This window comes from Dioscorea cayenensis, chromosome 12 (genome assembly GCF_009730915.1).
Source record: "Dioscorea cayenensis subsp. rotundata cultivar TDr96_F1 chromosome 12, TDr96_F1_v2_PseudoChromosome.rev07_lg8_w22 25.fasta, whole genome shotgun sequence".
Classification (NCBI taxonomy): Eukaryota; Viridiplantae; Streptophyta; class Magnoliopsida; order Dioscoreales; family Dioscoreaceae; genus Dioscorea; species Dioscorea cayenensis.
The window spans coordinates 17,748,737-17,771,011 of record NC_052482.1 but is presented as its reverse complement, the minus strand read 5'-3'; the positions used below and the strand labels follow the sequence as shown (position 1 = coordinate 17,771,011).

Sequence of the window (22,275 nt, the reverse complement as noted above, 5' to 3'; positions counted from 1 at the left end):
TAATTCTATTTATTGATTATAAATTATAAATTAATATTAATAAATATACACGATTTTGTGATTTTTAATGAGAAAATAATAATAAATTATTAAATATCAGAAAAATTAAACATCATGACCCGATCGACCCTACGGCCACCGGCTAACACTGGGCTTTTTAATACCCGATCGATAGATACTCACGGCCACTACATGGCCGGTTCCTGCTTTTTCCGATCGAACGGCACGCCATCCGGGTTTGACAACATTGGTCTCACTAGATGCAGCTATGATAATGGATTCTCATTTTTAAGTTCGGAATATATGACATCACCAATAAACAATGATCAATTCCCAACCCATGAGCCTTGACTAACTACATTTCTCGTAAGTTTTTGTCATAAAAATAAATTTTTTAAATAATTACTTTTTTTTAGTTTCGAGAGGAAATATAAATAAAAATTAGATTACAGTGTAGAATTCAAAATTTTGAATCAATAAATAAAAAAAAGACAATTATTCACATAAAACGAGATTAGCAATTATTTCAAGAAATACTATATGGAAATGGCAATCAAATCACACGTATTTCACAACACAATGTATACATCTATAACTAAATAAAATAAAATATATAAATTTATATAAAAAATCCAAAACAAATAGATAGCCTTGACCAGAGAAGGCGAAGATAATTTTCATCATTATGCTCAAAATTAAGTATAATAAAGCAGTAAAAGCCTTCTTCATCTCTCAAGCTTCACTCCTTCCTTTCGATCAAACGCTAGGGTTTTACTTCTTCACTGATGCTTCTCCGAATCTCCATTCGGGTTCCCAGGATCCCAACAATCGCCTTTTTCTCTACTCTCCAAGCCCCATCTCTCACCTCCTACCTCACCGACGTCTGGGGCCTCTCGCCGGCCGCCGCCATTGCTGCCTCCTCCAAGCTCAGCTTCACCTCTGATTGGAGTAAGGTCAGCACCAAGAGCAAACCTGACTCCGTCCTTGCCTTCTTCCGATCCCATGGCTTCACCCCATCCCAGATCACCAAGCTCATCTCCATGTACCCGCGCTTCCTCCTCTCCGATCCTGCCCGGACATTGCAACCAAAGATGGACTTCTATCTCCGCTCCGGATTCTCCCCCTCCACTATCACCAAGCTCATCTCCGCCGACATCGATCTCTTGCGGGCAAGCTTGAAGAAACGAATAATCCCTTCCTTTGATTTCCTAAAGACCATCCTCCACACCGATGAGGATGTGGTCGCCGCCGTAAAGCGCTCAACTTGGCTTTTCCATGTTAATCTTGAGAAGAAAATGGCGCCCAACATTGATACCCTGCATCGCATAGGTGTCCCCGCTGCCAATATTGCCAAACTTGCAAAAATCTACCCTATGGTGCTCATGCAGAGCTCAGGGCGGTTTGGAGAATCACTTGAGAGGGTCTTGCGGATGGGCCACTGCCCTGGTAACGCTATGTTCATTCGCGCCTTCCATTCAGTCTCTGCCATTAGTGTGGCTACTTTGAAGAGGAAGTTGGAGGTCTATAAGAGCTTTGGGTTGCCAGAAGACAAGATTGTCTCTCGCGTGAATCAGAAGCCCATGATTGTGAATCTCTCTGAGGATAACATCAGGAAGAGCTTTGGCTTCTTCATGGAGAAGCTAAAATGGGCTCCTGAGTTTGTGTTTTCCTCCCCTGTGCTTCTCACCTTAAGCCTTGAGAAAAGGGTTGCTCCACGGGTCTCTGTGTATGAAATTCTAGTGTCCAAGAATTTGTGGGGAGAGAAACCAATTGTCCCTCGGTTCTTTTTCATCAGTGATGAGAAGTTCAGTAAGAGATATTTGCTAAGTTTTCAAAATGAATGCCCTGAAGTATTGGAGACTTATAAGGCAATGAGGAGGGAGTGAGTTTGAATCTCACTCTGGAGATGAAAGGCTAACTCCTTTGCTTCACTTCCAGGCCAGTTTTTCATATCCTGTTCTTTTCTCATATTCTATTTGTTTTGGCTGTTGGTTTAGCATGAATTGGAATGTCATAGGCTACTGATTATTGTGAAAAGCCTTATCATACCAATTTGATTCTATTATCTTGTTTGATGTTGTCAGGTTGACATAGTCAGGTGAAAAATGAATATTTATTTCTATGTGCAACACCAATTCACTAAAATTGTGCAATTGACCAAAATATACCTGAGTGTAGGGAGTTTTCTTTGGCCAAAATGAGACACTTGCTGTTCTTTGATCATATTTGGTCTGATGTTTTTTCGCATTTGAACTAGGGTTTTATTTGTTACCGGAATCTGCCACTGTGTATACATACATCAAAACAGGTTTTGTTCAAACTAACTGCATCTTATATTATTATTCTACATAGTGCTCTGAGGAGTTTTGTGCTCATTTTGGATTCATTTTTCACAATTTCAATGAAGTTGGGCATGGCATCCTTTTATTTTCTTTTTTCTCGTTGACATTTTCATGTGGACTCAAGTGTATTATCTTAATTCCTCCTCTGGAGTTATCAAATGCCTCTCTTGCTTGAAGTATGAAGAATCAATAGGGCTGTTTTTGTTTCTACAAGCATATCAGCTTTTAGAGTGGTAAAATTTAATAAACAAAAATAGCTCTATTAAGGTGTCAAATATGTCTCTCCAATCATTGCCTTCATGTTTAAGGATTAAATTATATTTTGAGTAATGCTTTAGCTTTTAGCTGCTATTCACATTTTCTTATTTTTTGAAGAGTTTTGTGATACATCATAATGCATAAATCACACTCTTGCATTATGTACTCATCATGCAACGGGACTTGTATTTGTCCTCTTAAAAATTTTTATTTGCATCATTAAAATATGAAATAAATTTCATATCACTTTTAAGTTGACAACTACATCTTAGAGATTAATGGCCAAGTTTGTGATCAAATTGGAAGAAGACAGAGGTATGCCATAAAATAAGAAAGTTTATACTGGCTCTTGCCAATTGATTGTAGATATTATTTTTTATTTTTTTTTATTTTTTATTTTTACTTGAACTAGCTAGTGCAATATGCCTGGTTCTTCTCCATTTAGAGAATATAGTCGTATATTAAATGATTATTATAGTTATCCTCTACAATGGAGAGGTATCATTAGAGTTGCAAGATGGGCCGGCCCGGGCACGGTGCGGCCCGGGCACTGTACGTGCTCGGGCCGGCCCGGCCCACCGTACAGGGGGGTCAGCCCAGCCCGTGGCACGGCCCAAGCCAACTGGGCTGGGTCGGGCCGGGCGGCCCACCTTTTTTATTTTAAATTATAAATTCTTTAAAAATATTGTAAAATTTGTAAAAATTATATAAAATACTTTAAAAATACTAAAAATTAAGGAAATTTTTAAGAAAAATCTAAATATCATAAAATATAAGTTTCTTGATTGTAAAAAATGTACAACACATAAAGACTATAGAAAAAATAATTAAAAATATGCAAAAAATTTAAATTTACATGAATACAAAAAAGACAATTTTTTAAAATTTAACATAATATTAGAAAATAAAATTACATTGAAAAAATAGAGATAAATTAAAAATAAATTACAAATAGATATAGGAAAAAAATTGTCATTTATTTAAAAACTATGAAAACAACTTAGAAAATTACAAACTTCAAAACAATTTAGAAAATGACAAACTTCGAAAACAATTTAGAAAATTACAAACTTCAAACTTCATTTGATTAATCTATTTCTTCATCAACACGGGTTGAAGTTGAACGCTCGGATGGTGTAAGGCCCTCTCCGGTATCACTACCTTCTTCATGTATTTGTTGTTCTTGTAACCTATCTTCTGCTTCTAACCAATCCTTTAGACATATGCACATTTGCACTGTTTCTTGGTTCATGCGGCTCCTCTTATCATCGAGTGCCCTTTTTCCTGCACTAAAACAAGACTCGACGCCACTGCATGACATCGGTGGAGTTAGTAGATCACGTGCTATGGCGGCTAGCACGGGATAGTTATGTTCTTGTTGTTTCCACCACGAGAAAAATATTAAAAGTTATTAATTTCTTCGGTAGTAAGAAAATCATTAAAATTATTATTTAAAAAAAGATTTAATTCATGCAAAGAACTAGTGCTAGAAGAAGAAGAAGCACTTGTAGATTTTCTTCTAATCATATTTATAAGATCGGCCGGAGATTTAGTTTTGGAAAGTGAAGAAGAATTTTCAAAAATCTCCGGCAAAAAGTAGAAGCTCGTCGATTTCCATATGTATGGTTATGTTCATTATACATATCATGAAGCAAAGAGCGATATTCATCTTTGAAAATTGAATGATCAAGTCCCATGTTTTCATCATAAGAATCAAGCATACAAAAAAAGTACCATCAATTTTTAAAAGCGGGATCAAGAAACATAGATAAAAGCAGGGAAGAGGGTTGATTTTTGCAAAAATATTTTTTTAAATTTTAATTCCATAGGAGCAACAATGGGAGCAAAAATTAGGATCACATCTATATTTTGCAAAAATTTCACTAATGTAATATAAATGAGAAATAGTCATAAAAGTAGTAGGATAATAAATACCGGAAAAAAAATTAGTTGCGGAATTAAAAATTTCCAAAAACTCCTTTATCATATAGCAAACTTCCCAATCATAATTAGTAATTCCAAGGTCGGGAAAAAACTCACGGCAATACATTGTAAGAATATCTTTGTAATCATAAGCACAATTCAACATATTATACGTTGAATTCCACCTATGAGGAACATCGGAAATAAATTTTTTATATTTTTTCCCCATTTGCCTACAAAATCTTTTGAATTCATGCCTTCGTGAAGAAGCTTTTGTTGCATATAAGATAGCTCCTCTAACTTTACGAATATGAGGATCAATAATTTTTAAACCATCTCTAACACATAAATTTAATATATGGCATATACAACGAACATGAAAAAAATTTCCGGAAAACATAGGCTCTAAATGCAATTGTAACATATCAACGGCACAATTATTTGCCGAAGCATTGTCAAGAGTGATTGAAAATACAAATTTCTCAATTTTGTACTCATTAATAGTACGCATGATGTAACCGGCAATATTACATGCGGTATGTTGGTATTCTAACTCAATAAAACTCAAAATACGTTTTTGCAAAGTCCAATTATTATCAATATAATGAGCGGTAACACAAAGATAATCGGAATTATTTTGAGAAGACCAAATATCGGAAGTAAGAGAAATTTTAAATAAACCTTTAGACATTTTGGAAATTAATTTTTCTTTATATTCTTCATAAATAATAAGACAATACTTTCTCATAGTAGTCCTTGAAACGGATTTAAAATTCGGATTAAAACCCTTAACTTGCATTTTTTTATAAATGCGAGATTTTTCAACAAGATAAAAAGGTTGTTCATTTTTGAACAATAAATTTTTGCAATCCATTTTTCTTGCATTTTTCATTGGAAAAAAACAAAAAGTTCCAATACTTGAATTTGCAAAACTAATTTGTGTTTGGGAAGGATCATTTTGATTAGTAGTATGTTTGTCGGCATGCCTTTTTCAAATGACCCGTTCCACTCAAGTTTGACAAGAAAAAAATCTTTTTTGCATTTTTACAAATGACACGAGTCCCTTTGTTTGGAATTTCAACAATATTATAAAAATTGCCATACACCGAAGTTCTTTTTCTTGTGCTTGTTTGAGGCTTGTTACTAGATGCTCCCATATTGGGGGATTCGATGTGAGCTCGGGGCTCGAGCTCAAGTTGTGAATCATCAAAAATTTTTTCGAGTTGTTTTTCATTATGGTGTATCGAAAGGAAAAATTGGGAGAGCCCGCCATTATAAAAAAATAAAAAGGGTTTAGGGTTACCTCAACCTTGATGATGTAAATTTAATTAGGTAGATTTCTTGAAAATTCGAATTGATGAATTGATGAAAAGATGGGGAAATTGCCGGATTGATGAAACACTTGAGCCGAAATTTGACAAACTTCAAATCTTGAACTTGAAGAGATTGAGAACTAAGAGAGCTTGGAGACTTCAATGATTGAGAGATTAGAACAAGAATGAGTAATTTGGTGTGGAGAAATATGTAAGTGTTTGAGGGTATTTATAGATTTTTTAAAATCTTCTAATTCCCAAAATACCCTTGTGAACTAGCCGTTTATTGTTGGTAAAAAGGGTAAAAAAGTAATTACATTTTAAAGTCTAAAATAGCCTTAAAAACTAGCCGTTTTATAGTTGTTAGAGAGACTACTAATAGTCATTTTCGATATTTAAATTAATTAAGAAAAATTGGCGGGACCATGCCGAGCCGACCCTGCAACGTAACGTGTGGCGGGCCGTGCTGGGCTGGCCCGCGTGCTCGGGCCAGCACGACCCATGGCGGGCCGCGGGCCGTGCTAGCCTGGCACGGTACTGTAGCTGACCGTCGTGAGGACGGCCCAAACCGTGCTGGGCCGTGTTGGGCTCGGGCCGGCACGGCCCAGTTTGCACCTCTAGTATCATCATTAGAATTGGCTTATACACAAGATGCACCTTAAGATATGTCAAATCACGCAGATATAAGTATTTCTTGAGATTCACTCATAATCTTGCATAAGTATAGGCTGGAAAAAAAAATCTAATTTCCATGTATCATAAATGCAGATTAACTAATATTTAGCACTAATCTTACTCCAGATATTCAGATATGAGAACCATGTGATGCTTAACTCTTTAAAATTAATACCCAAGTAATATTTTAAAATTTGTTTCTTTCAAGAAATCATGTTTAAAACTATGATACAATCTACAAATATCAGTAGGGCACTGGTGCTTTTCCAAGTAGAAATGGAAAAAATCACTTACACATGCAAAAGACAAATTGACAAATTTTATCTACAAATTTCTGGACATTTAAAATGAAATGGATCCTGAATCTTGGTCAAGTTTCTCCATCTATGATTTGTACTGTGTCTGACAAATGACTGAAAGGCTGGCCAATCCTGCTGAAAATTTTGTGAAATCAAACTCATAGCCATAGATAACAGATGGTAACTTTATGAATTTTGAAATTTAGAATTTTAAGTTTTTAACTACTCATTTTGCAGTGCATTGTCTGTTAGTTTTGGAAATTAATAATTTAGGTTGAGATAAGAAACTAGTCATGGTAGATAGAAATAAATGCCAAAATTAAGGGTTTTAATGCATTTTTCATTAAAGAATGTTATTACCTTGTCCATAAGCAATTCCCTTGAATCTTCTAGAGAAAATGATGAGGAGGATGTATGCATAGGATGAGAACAAATTGGCATTATATGTGAGGGGCACTAGTTTAGACTTGCCAAGGATGCCAATTTGCCTGAAAGAACTTCAGAATAAGTTTATTTAAGAAGGATGGTTTTGATATATTCTGGAAGGAACCAAATCCTGACATAAAACCCGCAACCTAGATTTCAGTCCTTTAGCAGGTCCCATCTTGTTTGTGCAACTAGATTTCAGTCTTTTATTAGCTGAATCTGTGTTTATTTTATTGGTTAAGATTCAGTCTGAATTGAGCAATTCTTGATCTTATTTAACCTTCAGAAGGTCCCATCTTGTTAGTTTGCACAAACAATGATTCAGCACATCAATAATCTTTAATTGGTACTGAAGTTGATGTTGTTTGTGGATTCTTGAAAGAAAATGGTTTTGAACATTCAGAATTATACAGAACACAGTGGAACTCTGACCCTTCTCCAATTGCCTCTGTTGTTGAATTGTAGTTGTTTTATGAACTGAAAAGTATTTTAATCAGTGACTTTTGAAGTGTGATGGGTCACAATCTTAAGTTTCACATTATATGTAAAAAAAAAAAGTAAAAAAGTAAAAAAATAAATAATCAAGCTGTCAACTGGGTGTTGTCAAATGAAGGTTGCAGCTTTGCTGATCGGATCTTATTCATGATCTTTTGATATTTGTGGTTGACAATTACCTTTTTACAGAGGCTCACACAGTGGCACACAAGTCCTCTTCCCTCATATGCAATAAGGGGGAGGTTGCCCTATACCTTTTTAACTTTCATATTATGATATGAAATATTTTTCTCAAATGCTGAATGAAGAAAAACTTGCTATTTCCTTTTTTTTTCCTTCAAATTATGTGTCTGCGCTAGAATTTTATTTGACCCAAAGCTATCAACAGTGACACTTATTGAGCTTGTGCTTGCAATATTGCTTTATTTCAGTTTAGAAAGACGTTGCAATTTCTGAAAATGCGGTAAAGTTGATACCATTTCTCAAGATAGTCTTCTTAATTGCAGGCATTCTGTTTGCTGGGCACCCGAGTGCGTGCACTGTTTAGTCTGAATTTTGGGAAAGAAATTATCTGGATCTCAACTTACAAGGGCATTACCGGATTTGCAGAGTTTTCTGACTAAACTACAGCAGAGAATGTGAGTAAGTGCTTAAGATTTTGGATCAATATCATTTCATATGTTTAGGAATTAAGATCAATCGACACCTTTCATTGATGTGGGTTGTCCATTTCATTCCCCAGAGTTCATTTTTATCACAAGCTGGGATTTCAACTTCAAAACCTTAAGACATTTGTATTAAACTTAACCTGGTCTTACTGATGTTTTCTTGCTTCCGAATGGATTGTTTTGATTGGAAAAAGAACCTGTACATAAAACCATATAGGCCTTATGTTATAAGTTTATAGTGATTATGAAATAATTTTGTTCTCATTTTCTTTGCTTAATGAGAAATAAAAGAAATGTAGTAAATTTAAAATTCAACTGGTCAAATAAAGAGGAAACTTTCTAATTGATTGACGTTCTATACCCAATAATTTTTATTTAAAAGTAGGGAGGATCCCAAATACTCAGTTCATGTGATGCTATATTCATTCATGTCTTTCATAAGTGTTCTCAGAACTGGATCAGACCATTGTTCCGACTGATTGAACTGATGTTAAAGCCAATCTAGTTCTCTAATTAAATCAGAATTGTAATTGAACTAATAAAAACTAGCCGAAACTAGCAGTTTTTAAATGAACCGGTAAAAAATTGCATTGATGTACTGGCTAACATACGGCCGTATACCACAACCTGAGAGCAGTAACCATGTACAATGCTGCAGAAATTTTCAAGCATTGTTCCTTGGCAATTCCCCAACAGAATGATGATAATTATTACCAACTCAACCCTAACCCTAATTCCCCATGGAAATGATATTACATTCACCAAGAAACTATTAATGACTAATGCCCCTGCATTGCTTCCAAAGAATAACACCAATGACATAACCAAAATCATTGCACACAAACAACAAAACTACATGCCATAAACCATTTTGCCAAGAACCTTGCTTAAAAAACATTACAACTTGAAATGAAAGCTTGATGAAAACTCCCTCCGGATCAGTAACCGGGTATGGAGGAAAATCAATAATCAGAGTAATATGTAACGCCTGTCTCGTAAAAGCCTGCAATCAAAATGAACTTCTGGATGAAAACCTGATGCCTTTTTTTCCAGTGAAACTGAAATAAGAACGAGCATCCAAACTTATGAAATGTTCATCTTAGTTTGATTGTGTGAAGAGTTTATTTGTACATCTAAAAAATTGTCCAAAGATGTCGAGTCTCGTTTGGATTTTAAATGCGACTTAATTTAATATGGAAATGAAATAATCATCTAGTTTATTTGATAGCTTGTGATGCTTTGGGCATGAGATGCTATTAGGAAGTCTGAGAAATTGTGCCCTTATAATTTTCTAGATGCTTGCTTTGCAGCTTATGTATTCTAAAAGACACAAACATGAAACATTTTCTTATTTCCCTGAGAATTACTTAGGTCTCCTCAAGCAATGAAATTCATTATCACCATGTCAGCAAAGCAATTTAGTTACTAGACAAAGACAAGTCTTTATCATAGATACCCTAACACAAAAGCACACCAATGAGATTATGCAATATACTTGGGAAGTGAAATATGTGATTCATGAGGCCATGAAATGGAGAAGCAGAACATAGAAGCATAAAATATCATGACTGTAAGGTCAGGAGTGATTAAAGATGTTTAACAGATGCTGTTGTAGGACTAAGTCCTGGATTCATTTAATTTCTGTTGTATATAGATGAACATGAAAAGTGTGATATAGCCAGTCATGTTTAGGGCATTGCATTTGATGATGAAGGCGGAAAGGTCCAAGAGCGACGAGAATGTACCGTTGTGAGAAATGAGAATAACAATAATGAACATCTAGGGTTCAAAATATCAAGCCTAATGAAACCGGTTATAGGGTCTCGGGTGTATTGTCCTCATTGACGGTGGGTCTAGTAATAATTTCATTTAAATCGCCAACGACTAAATAGTCTATTGGTATACGGATCACCGATAGAGTTCTTCACCGAGTGGTGAGAGTTCGATTTCGGTACGAGCACGTTTTAGGAGATGTGAGCATGATGATGTGTAGACGGTTCCAGCACTCATGTGTCTGCGGGTTCCGCCCCGCTTTGCTCCATCAAAGTCATGCACGCTCCCGGCAGTTTAGTTGAGACTTTCGAAACTGCCTCCTCTTGTCAAAAAAATAATTTCATTCAAATCGGGCTTGGAATAGGCAAATCTCTTCTTCTATTAACGCTGTTGCAGCTGCTGATCATTAGAGAGGACAAAACCTAACAAGCCGTTTCCTACCTGCCTCACCAGATAAGCAGCAAGAAGAGGGTCTCAGACTTGGCTTTTTTGGTGCTCACCACTAAGGCTTGGCTTTATTGGAGGCACATTAAAAAAAAAAGCCGAGACTTCTGCCATTTATATACGACTAATGCTCGTCCCTTTTAAAAATAAATAAATAAATAAATAAATAATTTTTTTTTATCATCTAAATCTTAAATTTAAACTCTTTAATTTAAACCTCGTTTGTGATTTACTGTTTAAGATTTAAGGCTTAGGGTTAAGTATTTATCATTTAGGATTTAACTTTTTTAGAACTTTGAGAATAAGATTCTATAATTTTTGGTTTGAGATTTTAGAATTTTAAATATGATTTTATAATTTTTATAGTTTTAAAAATTTAAGGATTTTAAATGTTTGAATTTAAAGTTTATATTAAAAAAAAAAAATAATGTGGATGATGATTATATATTTTTAATTGTTCTTTAAAGAATAACAAAAGTTACTATTCATGAACAGATTATAAAATAAATAAATATCTGTATTTAAAAAGTAATTATCTGTATATTCCATTTACTTTTCAAAACATAATGTTCATTCTCATTATTGTTCTCTTAAGATATTTGATGACAACCGTTAAATTATTATTTAATAAGTATTATTTGTAAAAAAAATATGTAGAATTAGAATTATTTACTATACATGATTATTAAATGCTAATCCAATAATACTGTAAGATATCTTTATATTATTCACATTTAGATTTAAAATTCAAGGGTGTTTTTAAAATACATGCCCTATGTTTATAGATGAGGGAATTTGAAAAAGGATTTTTTCCAATACAGTCTTTCATTATTTTTTTTTTAAATATCAAAATGACTTATGTGAAATTTATGGTTTGAAAACATCACATCAAGTCATGTCATCAATTAGATGATGAGTTAGCCTTTTAGAAATATTAATATATTGGTTATTTTCATACAAACGAGAATTTTTTTTGTATTTTTAAACCGTTTTTAATTTATTATTTTTAAAAATTTATATTTTTTTAATTGTATTTATTTTGGAAAAATATGTTATTATTATTATTAAAATATGAATTATTTGCATGTTTTTTAAAACGTATATGTGGTTTAAATTGTTGAAAATTTTTGTTTTTATTTTTCAAAATAATTACAAAAAAATAATAACTTAAACTTATATAAAAATATCACTTTTGTGATTGTTTAAAAAATAATTATGTTAATAACAATAACAGTTTTTAAAAATGGTTTCCAAAACAAAGGTGTAATAATAATAATAATAATAATAATAATAATAATAATAATAACATATTTAAAAAAAATAAATTCGGTCAAAAAAATTATTATTTTTTAAACAATAACTTTAAATAGTTTAATAATAATAATAATAATAATAATAATAATAATAATAAATCTCATTTTTATGATTTTTTTTTAAGATGAGGGTGTGTATGAAAAATAACCAATATCTTAATATTTTAAAAGACCAACTCATCACTTAATTGAGGACATGGGAGTAAATTTTTTAGTAGGTCACCAAATTATTTTTTTTCATTTGGGTGTCAAAACTTTAATTTGAATCAAAATGATTATCCAACTTTAATTTTGTTTCACCGGTGTGTCACTCACACAAATTAAGCCTTTATATATTGATGCGAAAGCTGGAATTTCTCAATCATTATGTGCCAGATAAAATGATATGGTTTACATTGGTCACGTAGACATGTTGATTGAGAAATCTCGACCTCCACATCAACAAATATAAGCCAAAATTATTTGGGATGCTTGTGAAACAGAATTAAACTTGGATAACTATTTTGATTCAAATTAAAATTTGGACACTCAAATGAAAAAAAATAGGCATAGTTCGGTGCCTTATCAAAAATTTAGTCGAGAAATGTGATATTTTCAAATTCATGTAGGTGAAAACTCACATTTCGGTCATTTTGATAATTAAAAAAAAAAAGGGTTTTTGCAGGTGTACCCCTGAATAATTTTGAAATTGCATATTTGCTCCCTAAATAATAGTTAATTGCATATATACCCTTGAATAATATATATAATTGCGTATATATTTCTGAGGTTCAAATTAGTTGAAAAACATCTATTAACAAACAACAGATATATACCTTTGCGTATATACCCTTTGAAAAATTTTTAAGTTGTACAAGGGTTATTTTTGACCTTTTGTATATCTTAATCCAAGTTATAACAATAGTTAATCAAGTTTGATTAACGAAATCTAACAGTAGGGCATATCCACAATTACCTATATTTTTCAAAAGTATATATATAATTATATTTTTTTAGAGGGTAAATATGCAATTATAAAATTTTTGAGGGGTTTATAACCAATTTTCCCAAAAATTGTATCTTCAAAACCCATTTCAAAACCTGACCTCTTGTATGATATAAGATTTCCAATGCCATTAGTATAGAATGAACTATCCCTCCTCCTCCATCTTCATTTAAAAAATTTAAGAGAGAAAGAGTAGCAGCTTATGCTTGTGAGTTGTGAGTTGTGAGTCTCCATCCACATCCAGAATGCAAACACTTATTGTGCAAACCCTAAAACGAAAAGCCACGACCATCATCAAAACCTCGAGCGTGAGCACCAGTATCGACCCATCCTTCACCATCTACTTCCTCATCAACTCCTGCGGTCTCTCCCGCTCGGCCGCCATCGCCGCCTCCTCCAAACTCCACCTGAAAACCACCAAAACCCCTCACTCCGTCCTCTCCCTTCTCCGCTCCTACAACTTCTCCAAATCCCACGTCTCCTCCCTCGTCTCTCGCCGCCCCAAGCTCCTCCTCTCCTCACCTTCTTCCACTCTCAAACCCAAGCTCGACTTCTTCCTCTCTCTCGGCATCTCCGACATCCCTTCTCTCATCTCCTCCTCCCCTTCTCTTCTCCTCTGGAGCCTCCCCAACCGCATGCTCCCCAACCTTAACCTTCTTCAATCCCTCCTCGGCTCCCGCTCCGCCGCCGCCGCCGCCATCAACAAGTCCCACTCCCTCCTCACCGCTGACCTCCGCAAGCTCCTCCTCCCCAAAGTCGACACCTTGCAGCAAAACAATGTCCCCATGCCCGTCATCCTCAAGCTCATCTCAATGGACCCAAGGTGTTTGTTAGAATCCTCCACTTTGTTCTCCGACTCCATCACCACCCTCAAATCCTTTGGCATCAACCCTCAATCCCCCATCTTCGCTCATGCACTTGGGGTGTTCGACAAATTGTCTGAGAGAGTTTGGCAGCGGAAATTGGAGACTTACCGGTCACTGGGCTGGTCGAAAGAGGACGTCTTTGCTGCCTTTGCAAAGCATCCTTACTGCATGTCAGTGTCAGATGAGAAGATCACATCGCATGTGGAGTTCTTGGAAGGGAAGCTTGGATGGGAGAGGTCATACTTGATGGCGAATCCGGTGGTGATTTCATTGAGCTTGGAGAAGAGGATCGTTCCGCGGTGCGCTGTGCTGGCATTGCTGGTGTCGAATAAGGTTTTCAAGCTCAAGAATGGAGTGCGCGCGAGGCATTTGATGATGGGCCAGCAGCGGTTCTTGGACAAATTTGTGAGTAGGTTTCAGAGTGATGTGCCGGAGGTTGTGGATGCTATTCAAGGAAAGGTTGAGTTCACTGGTTTCAGGGAAATTCAAAACTAGGATTTTGGTTCTGATGGACAGATGTTTTAGAGGATTTTTCGGTTGTCTTTGCTGGTCTTGTTCTACTCAAAGTACAATGAACGAGCGAGAGGTAAAGTAGATGACGACGATGATGATTTATGTGTTGTGCTTTGCAGAATTGAGATCTATGCATAATTGCGCAGGAAAAACAATAGGTGAAACTTGATCTATGTTAATGCAGTAATATGCAGTATGTGAAGAGGATGATGATTTTTCTGATCTTGAAGTGCATATATATGTGATGTCTAACTCTATCATTTGTGTGTTGTGCTTTGTGGAACTGCTGAGATTTTTACCTGGTTTTGTGGGAACAAACGATGTAAGACACAAGTTTCGGACACTAGATGAAACTCACCATTTTGACAAAGATGATTTAGTAGCAACAAGTTGATTTATAATAGTATCATTCAAGAAGGCATGGTATTTGTAATGTCATATGGTGTTTGTATATTACATGCCAACGATTTAGTTATTGAGAATTTTACCTGCTTTTATCAAAGCAAAAGATGATTATAGAGTGCAAGTTTCAGAGAAGGCATTTTGAATTTGAGTTAGGATGATTTATTTCCCCATGCTTCTGATGTATATAATGTGATCTCTTGTGATTTCCGAATGAAATTCGTTTGCATTCATTGGAACAGAAAATGGATTATGAAGTCGCATTGTAATGTATGATTATATATACTTGTAAAGGTGCAGTTTATTGTCGCATTTTGTATAAAAGTATAGAAATTATACATGCTAGGATATTCACCGAACACAAAAAGGGCAGGTAGCGATCGATAGATAGAGGAAGGGTTATGAAACTACCGAGTCAACATGTTATATGCCGGCAAGTCTCTAATGCTGAAAACATCATCTAAGGAAAGCTCGCGCTCTAGTTGTGTTCTGGTAGCCTTCAAAACTTCCTAGAATAAGTGAAGTACTGGTATTAGTAAAGAGAAACTCGATAGGCCAAACGAACAAGATTGCTTAACCAAAATGTACATTGAATTCCATATATGAAGCTCGCTTTGCCAACCACTGTGCATCCATCATCTGAAAAGCAACACAGTAAAGGTTGTCGAATGCCATCTCATCTTCTCCGAGTAGCTTGATAAAGCAAATTCCTGCTTTAGAACTCGGTCTACCTGCTAGCAAGAACAAATTTATCATGTATCATGAAACCCTAGTTCGTTTCATGTTGCCATTCTTTCTTGTATTTGTTACCTAATTCCAATTCCAACATCTGCACCAACATGAATGATATGTTTATTCCAGCCACAGCAAAAGGATATTCCCATTCAGCTCGCCTTCCGTCTCGCTTGTGTAGAAGTCCTTGGAAGGAATCCTGTGTAAGAAATAGTTAAATTAGGGCAGAGGCTGGGTTTATTTTTCATTTAACTAGGCGGCCATCAGCAATGAGGTAATAGTTACTGGATAGGTCTTGGCGAAAAAAATGAGGTTTTCCAATGATACAAATCCACCACCCCTGCACATAAATTTGTCAAACATGTGTGAGATTAATGCCCTTTCTTTTAATTGCACATCATAGTTACACTAATAAACACGAGTACCTGAAGTCTGTTGATGGATCGGAACCTTGCCAACCCATCTCTTTCCACAATTCTGATTTCAGAGGAGGCACTTGTCGGCCTGGATAAGCAAGTCTCCAAAGTTGCCTTAGGGCATCCTACAAAGATCCAACTAGTTCTACTCAAATTTATGACACCCATATCATTCAAAGATAAATGTAAATATCAAACCAAAACAAAATTTGATTGCACAAGTGAATTATGAAAAAGATGAACAAGTTGATGGGAAGGCATACTTGATGATCAACACAAGCACTATCAAAAGGAATCCCCAATCTCTGCTTCAAGTTTCTCAGTCTTTCTTCCTATAAATTTTACAGTCAAAGAATCAATAACAAACACAAAGCATGAAGGACAAGTAGTTAACTTTTTTCTTCTTTCTTTTTCATACAGACGTGCTCAAAATCTTATTGAAATCATGAAAAATTGAATGTAGAGAAGGCATTATTCATAAGGGGCAAAGATTTGTCAACAATGGATATTATATTTTAATAAGCAGCCAAAGACAGTAAGCACAAACAAAAACCATAAATATAGGTATGGCTTATCACTACCATTATTATACGACTTTTATGTAAACTTATATATCAGAAAAATTTCCAAGATTTCACACAATCCACCAGAAAATAAAAGCTATCATCTTTGAAAACGTTGGATGAAGCAAAAACTGACCTGTAAAGGACTAAGCAATAAAGGCAGATTATCTTGTCCACTAAAAATGATGGGAGGTAGCATCCTTCCTAAAATTGATCCGGAGTTATGAAAGATATTCGCTGCATGAAGAAATTGTCACTCATCAACCACAGCAAACAGGTAAAAGCAGAGGACAAAAGCAAAAGACTAGTAATAATAAAGCTTCAAGGTGGCAATAAGTCATAACAAGTGGGCAAGAAATTTTTATATAATGCATATAAAAACTTATAGGTAAATTCTACACCCTGTTTAGAAGATGCCCTCAGGTTTGGCACTACTCACAGAAGCAAAACAGTAAGCCATGATAAAATTAACAAGAATAAGAAGTAAATAAATTTTACTAAGTAACCGATTATCAGGTCTTTCCTGCTACAGAGTGTAACAATATGAGGAGAAATAAATATGGAACAAAACACGGAATCATGCACAAGCAATCGGTTGTTGAATTATTTCTGTGATAATTAACTACATCTCTTCCAAGACATATTTGGTATTCTGAAAGAAACTTTCCCTGCAGTATTTTGTCCATACTAAATTTAAAAGGTAGTGTTATTTGTTGGGTCATTAACAAATATGTGCTACACAAGTGGTACCATGCAGCCAATACTCTCTGCAAGCCTAATATGTCAAAGAAAAGAACATAATCAAGACTTGCCACTCTTCTGGACTTGATACAACTATGTTCCTATTTATTTGATGAAGAATCCAAACTATAGTTCGTTATCTTGTGCATAAAAAGGTCATCCACACATCAGGCCAAGTACCAATAAAAACAGGGCCTTCATATCGCACTAAGAAATTTATGGGTTCATTTTTAATATCAAATAGGTAGAGAAACTACCAAGCCATTGTCCCCATTGTGCAACCAAGTTGCAGAAAAGCTGTGCCCAATGGAGTTGCTCCTTCTTTTTGTCATCCCAGATGTCTTGCTGCCTCTTATCTCCATATTCCTAGAAATAACAAAAATAGTCAAATTGAATAATAACTGAAAATCATCTGCTCTCATCTACATTCATTCTTCCAGAAAGAAAGATATAATATGCCGCCTAGCCTACCTTAGTATGGCGCTCATCATAACTGTACGTTCCCAGAAGAGGTTCATTCAGACCATCTGTTCCTGAGGTATCAACATGTTCATTTCTTCGGCCATCAAGGTCTCCATGATGAAGCCGCCTCCTCAAGTTGCCCGATAACATGGTCAGGCTATGCTAATTATGCCTGAAACCAGCAATATGAGGAAGTTATAAATATGCATGTAAGAAAATTCTAACTCTAAACACTTGCTCTTAAACCCTACACCACATTTAGCCCGCAAAACATCCTTTTGTTCACATATTTTCAGTCCTAAATACACAGTAACATAAATAAGGTAACTTATAGTTGAAAACCGATAAGAAGAAAGCAGAAATCATCAAAGAAGACAAACAATCAGGGAAACATAAAAATCTGAATGAAGATTAGATATGATTTACACTGAAAATCTGTCTTGCCTGCTTTTTTTAAACTCAATGTTTAAAAGAAATGGATTTCACTGATACATGAGAGGAGGAAAATCATAATTGCAAGAGAAGATCAGAAGTGCTGGGCTGGTGGCTTACCAAAAGTGCAGGCAATAATATCACCCAAAGTAGTTTAAAATACTATAATTTAATCCAAATATAAAAAACAGATAAACAAGCCCGAACTTGGAGTTAATGAGTTTCTGAAACATGGAAAAACATAAAGGCAACATCATCTTGCAACCCAGCTATCAATAATGATTGCAAAAACTGGATCATGTAAAATGCATTCTTATGCCACCTGATATAAAGCATAAGGAAATCAAAGCAATTTGTCAGCTTATGCACTAAAGAATGGTAGGTTTTTATTTAACTAGCGAATAACATTTAAATTTTAATATCGGAAGGGTTTATAAACATGCAATTTATCTACCTTCAGAGCCAAGAGCAGTTAACTAATCCAAATCATTATCACAACCTACTATAAACGCATGTTTCATTAGTTTATGCCATCCTAAAATATTAATGGTGTCCTACAACCAAAGACAAAATATGCCAAACCCTAGTCTTTTCCACATGCCACCAACCAAAACAAATCCAAATAAAAGAAATTAAATCACCAATTGAGACTATTGCTGCTGCTTGATTGGTTCTAAGAAGGAATTGGAAAACTAAGGAGTTGAAACAATATTTTGAATCCCTCCAACCAGTTCACAGCTAAGCAAAAGAGATTTTCCTTGTGCACTTGTACCTAATAAATGTTTCAACTCTCTTGGACTCACCCAAATAATAAAATAAAAATAGATACAAAGAATCATTAAACAGATGCTTTCTCAAGAGTTTAACCGTAAAAATAGATACAGTCACTATAGCTGCACATTCCTTCATCAGGTTGCAGTTACGCAGAATAGAGATTTTCCAACTGAATTTGTTTATAAATAGTGTGTCAACTACTTTAAGTCCCGACAACAATTGCAAATTGATGAAAAAGAATAATCAAAGATGAATTAGACGGGAGATTAATGGTTTCTCAAGAGTTTTACAGGAATAACAGATGCTACATTTTTTTTATCTTGAAACCCTCCACCCATGCTGCAGTTACATATGAGAGAGTTTTCTAGTGTATTTTGTTCCTAAATAATGTTTCAACTGCTTTTAGACGGAAAAAACAAAAAACAAAAAACAAAACAAAAACAATGAACAACCAGACTGATGACAAAGAATCATCAAAGAAGAATTAAACAGGAAATTGATACATTCTTAAGAGATTTACAGCAAAGTCCATGCTTTCACCATAGCTACGCAACGTAACCGTGCAACTGGAATAAAAACCACAACTTGAGGCCATATTTCTCACAAAGAATAAAATCAACCCACGAACTCCAACATGCCAACAGAATTCCAACACTCAAAGCATCAATCATCAATCACCAACCAATGAATTCAATCTCATACTTCCTAAACAAAAAATCACTCGCTTTCCATCACAATTCAAATGAAAAACAACCTAAAATTACACAAAATTAAAACAATTTCCAGAAAAAAAAAAATAATAAACCACCAAAAAATCAAGAAATTTCTACAAGCATCATCAAACAAAAGAGAAATCGAAGCCTAGAACGCATACCAGAAGGGCTGAATCCGAGGATTTGGAACCAAATCAAATGAACAGGAAACGAATGAAGGGGATTTTGGACTTCGAATTCGAGGTTTTTATTAAAAAAAAAAAAGAAACTTTAGAAAGAAGGCATGAAAGCCAACTAAAAAAATTAAAAATAAATAAAAAAATATATATACTATTTGTTTATTTATTTATTTATATAAGAAATAAGACGCGTTGGCCGAGGATGGGAGATGATATAGCTACGCCTCATTAAATAGATTGCACGCCATCGCTCTAATATGGACGGCTGATGGCCCTTTTATATGGTCATGAAGGGATGGGATTGAGAGATAGAGGGTAAGTTTATATGGATGCTGATTTACGCACGCGCGGGAATCGTGATGCTTTTGAGACACTCCTGGCCGTTGGATGAGTTGGATTGACTTCCCATCTAGCCGTCAGTAGTGAAAGCAGCAACAAGGAAGTGATATATATGAGGTAAAATCTATATATATAAAATATGTTCTCTAGGTACCAACTCAGCTTTTTTTAATTTTTTTGTTTGATGGCAATTGTTATATCATAATTTAGGTATGTTTATTTTGGGAAATTGGGCGGAATTGGGGAAGTTATCTGATTTTTCTCACTTTTGGTGTTTATTTATGCTAAAATGGGAAGTGTCACTTTCTCCATTTCCAACTGGAGTGGATTTTGAACTAAACTCACTTCAGTATTTTTTAAGATTAAAATGGAGGAAGTAAATCAATCTATAAAAATTCAGTTCTTTTCACTTCCAAAGTCATTTTTGAACTCATAGAACTTCACTCAATACCTAAATTCTTCGATTTTATTGTCACTTTCTGACAAAATGAACACCAAAAACTACTATAAGTGATATAACTTCCCCTATTTCATAAAAGTGATATTTCCTCCGGTTCTCCACTTCCACCCAATTTCTCTGAAATGAACGGCATACTATGATGGTAAATAAAGTTTACTATTACTTTATATTGCTATACCGGTAGATAACATTAAGTATTATGATATACCATTAATTATGAGTAGGTATTGTACTTGAATGGATTGTATCAGTTAAATACTTGTTTAAGTTATCTAACACCATTGTGAGATATTCCTAGAGGACGCATATTTATATATGTACATAGTTCGGTTTCACTTCGCAAATAAAAGAGTTTTACAGTTTTATATATAATTTTAGTTGATTTTAAATCCATATAATTTTTTTATATAATTTGCCAATAGATTGAAACTCGAACTTCTTAATGCCAAGCTCTTTAATATAATTTATTTAAAAATAAAGTTTTATGTATTTGACCTTATATTTTTGAAACTTTAAAGATTAAAAAAATTGCTCATACTTCTTCATTACATGCTCATATTCATATTCTTTTATTTAGTTGTTTAAATTTTTCTTTGTTAGATCCACTAATTTATTAGAATCACTTTTATTTTTTATTTTTCTTTTTTCTTCCTCTCGGGCATCTTAATCCATTGAAGGAAAATATAGTTTTATAACAAATATAATATAAAAAAAAACCTAAAAAACAGGTTCGAGGTGGTTAGTAGTGGTGGGCACTAGCAGGTTAACCAGCCCAAAAGGCCTGACCCACCGGATTATGGTTCACTGGCCCCAACCCAGACCCATCCCGGTAGGGGTGTAAAACCCGCCTGGTCAGGTTGACATGTCTGACCCGGTAGGTCTGGGTCACATGGAGCTGGGCCTGGAATCGGCCCGGCTCCCTATTGACCCGGCGGGCCGGACCGACCTACCAGTTGACATAGCGGATTTGACCTATTTGGCCGAGTGGGCACACCAGGCCCGTTTGGCCCACCCATTTAAAAAAATAAAAAAAAATTTAAAATTTTCAAAAAAAATAATTAAATTACCAACTTGGGCCTGACTCGGCGGGCCAACTCATAACCGACCTGTCAACATGACAGGTCAGTTACAATTCATTGAACCGGCCCACCAATCCGGCGGGCTGGTTACAGGGTGGGCCGGTTTTTTAGATGATCCGTGCCCACCTCTAGTTCTATTGGTTAGGGAGCACCAACCGATAGAGGAACATTTAAAAAATAAAAAAAATAATAATAATAATAAGGGAAGTTTTGATGTACCCAAAATAAAAAAATAAAAAAATTGATTAATTACCGGTAGCAACTATAGAGGAATTATAAACAAAGGTAAAGATTCGTTGGTCATTCCTCATTACAAATGTCATATGCACCTTCATGGTAATTTGTAAATATACAGGGACTTCAAATATATATATATATATATATAGAGAGAGAGAGAGAGAGAGAGAGAGAGAGAGAGAGAGAGAGAGAGAGAGACCTCTTATATACTCTTTCATGTCAAACGAGTATTAGTTTTTATATGTAAGAATTAGAATTTATTCACAAATACTAAGTTTAATGTGGACTCATAATAATATTGGAAGTTTAGATAGATATTTCATGGCTAAAGAAAATTTTCTTTCGTTCTAGTTAATTTAATGTTGTTAATTTTTTTAAAAACTTTTTATATATCATGGCGTTGAGAAAAGAAAAAGAATTACCTTCTTGTATTTGATTAGATATTAATCTAGT

At 34.7% G+C, this 22,275-nt stretch overlaps 3 protein-coding genes across 6 annotated transcripts; 2 read left to right on the top strand and 1 right to left on the bottom strand.

The window, feature by feature from the left end:
• Positions 1-687: 687 nt before the first annotated feature.
• On the top strand, positions 688-8,610 carry LOC120272973. 3 transcript variants are annotated; one of them, XM_039279617.1, is made up of 3 exons: positions 688-1,938; positions 8,238-8,369; positions 8,474-8,607. In XM_039279617.1, the coding sequence occupies exon 1, from the start codon at positions 786-788 to the stop codon at positions 1,884-1,886; it is 1,101 nt and encodes a 366-aa protein (XP_039135551.1). In that variant the 5' UTR covers positions 688-785; the 3' UTR covers positions 1,887-1,938; positions 8,238-8,369; positions 8,474-8,607. The 3 variants fall into 3 exon arrangements, with proteins under 3 accessions (XP_039135551.1, XP_039135552.1, XP_039135550.1); XM_039279618.1 differs by having other exon boundaries at positions 8,238-8,373; XM_039279616.1 differs by having other exon boundaries at positions 8,238-8,610.
• Positions 8,611-13,017: 4,407 nt separating this feature from the next.
• LOC120273769 (transcription termination factor MTERF8, chloroplastic-like) lies at positions 13,018-14,869 on the top strand. The gene has a single exon (XM_039280471.1). It carries the CDS (start codon positions 13,160-13,162, stop codon positions 14,273-14,275), a length of 1,116 nt encoding a protein of 371 aa, XP_039136405.1. The 5' UTR covers positions 13,018-13,159; the 3' UTR covers positions 14,276-14,869.
• A 72-nt stretch (positions 14,870-14,941) lies between these two features.
• Positions 14,942-19,837, bottom strand: LOC120273770 (ELMO domain-containing protein A). 2 transcript variants are annotated; one of them, XM_039280472.1, is made up of 10 exons: positions 19,690-19,837; positions 17,619-17,781; positions 17,405-17,513; positions 16,543-16,643; positions 16,107-16,175; positions 15,853-15,968; positions 15,713-15,767; positions 15,506-15,626; positions 15,284-15,429; positions 14,942-15,204 (listed from the first exon to the last, which is right to left on the bottom strand). In XM_039280472.1, the coding sequence occupies exons 2-10, from the start codon at positions 17,757-17,759 to the stop codon at positions 15,103-15,105; spliced, it is 960 nt and encodes a 319-aa protein (XP_039136406.1). In that variant the 5' UTR covers positions 17,760-17,781; positions 19,690-19,837; the 3' UTR covers positions 14,942-15,102. The 2 variants fall into 2 exon arrangements, with proteins under 2 accessions (XP_039136406.1, XP_039136407.1); XM_039280473.1 differs by having other exon boundaries at positions 15,284-15,426.
• Between the last annotated feature and the right edge of the window lie 2,438 nt (positions 19,838-22,275).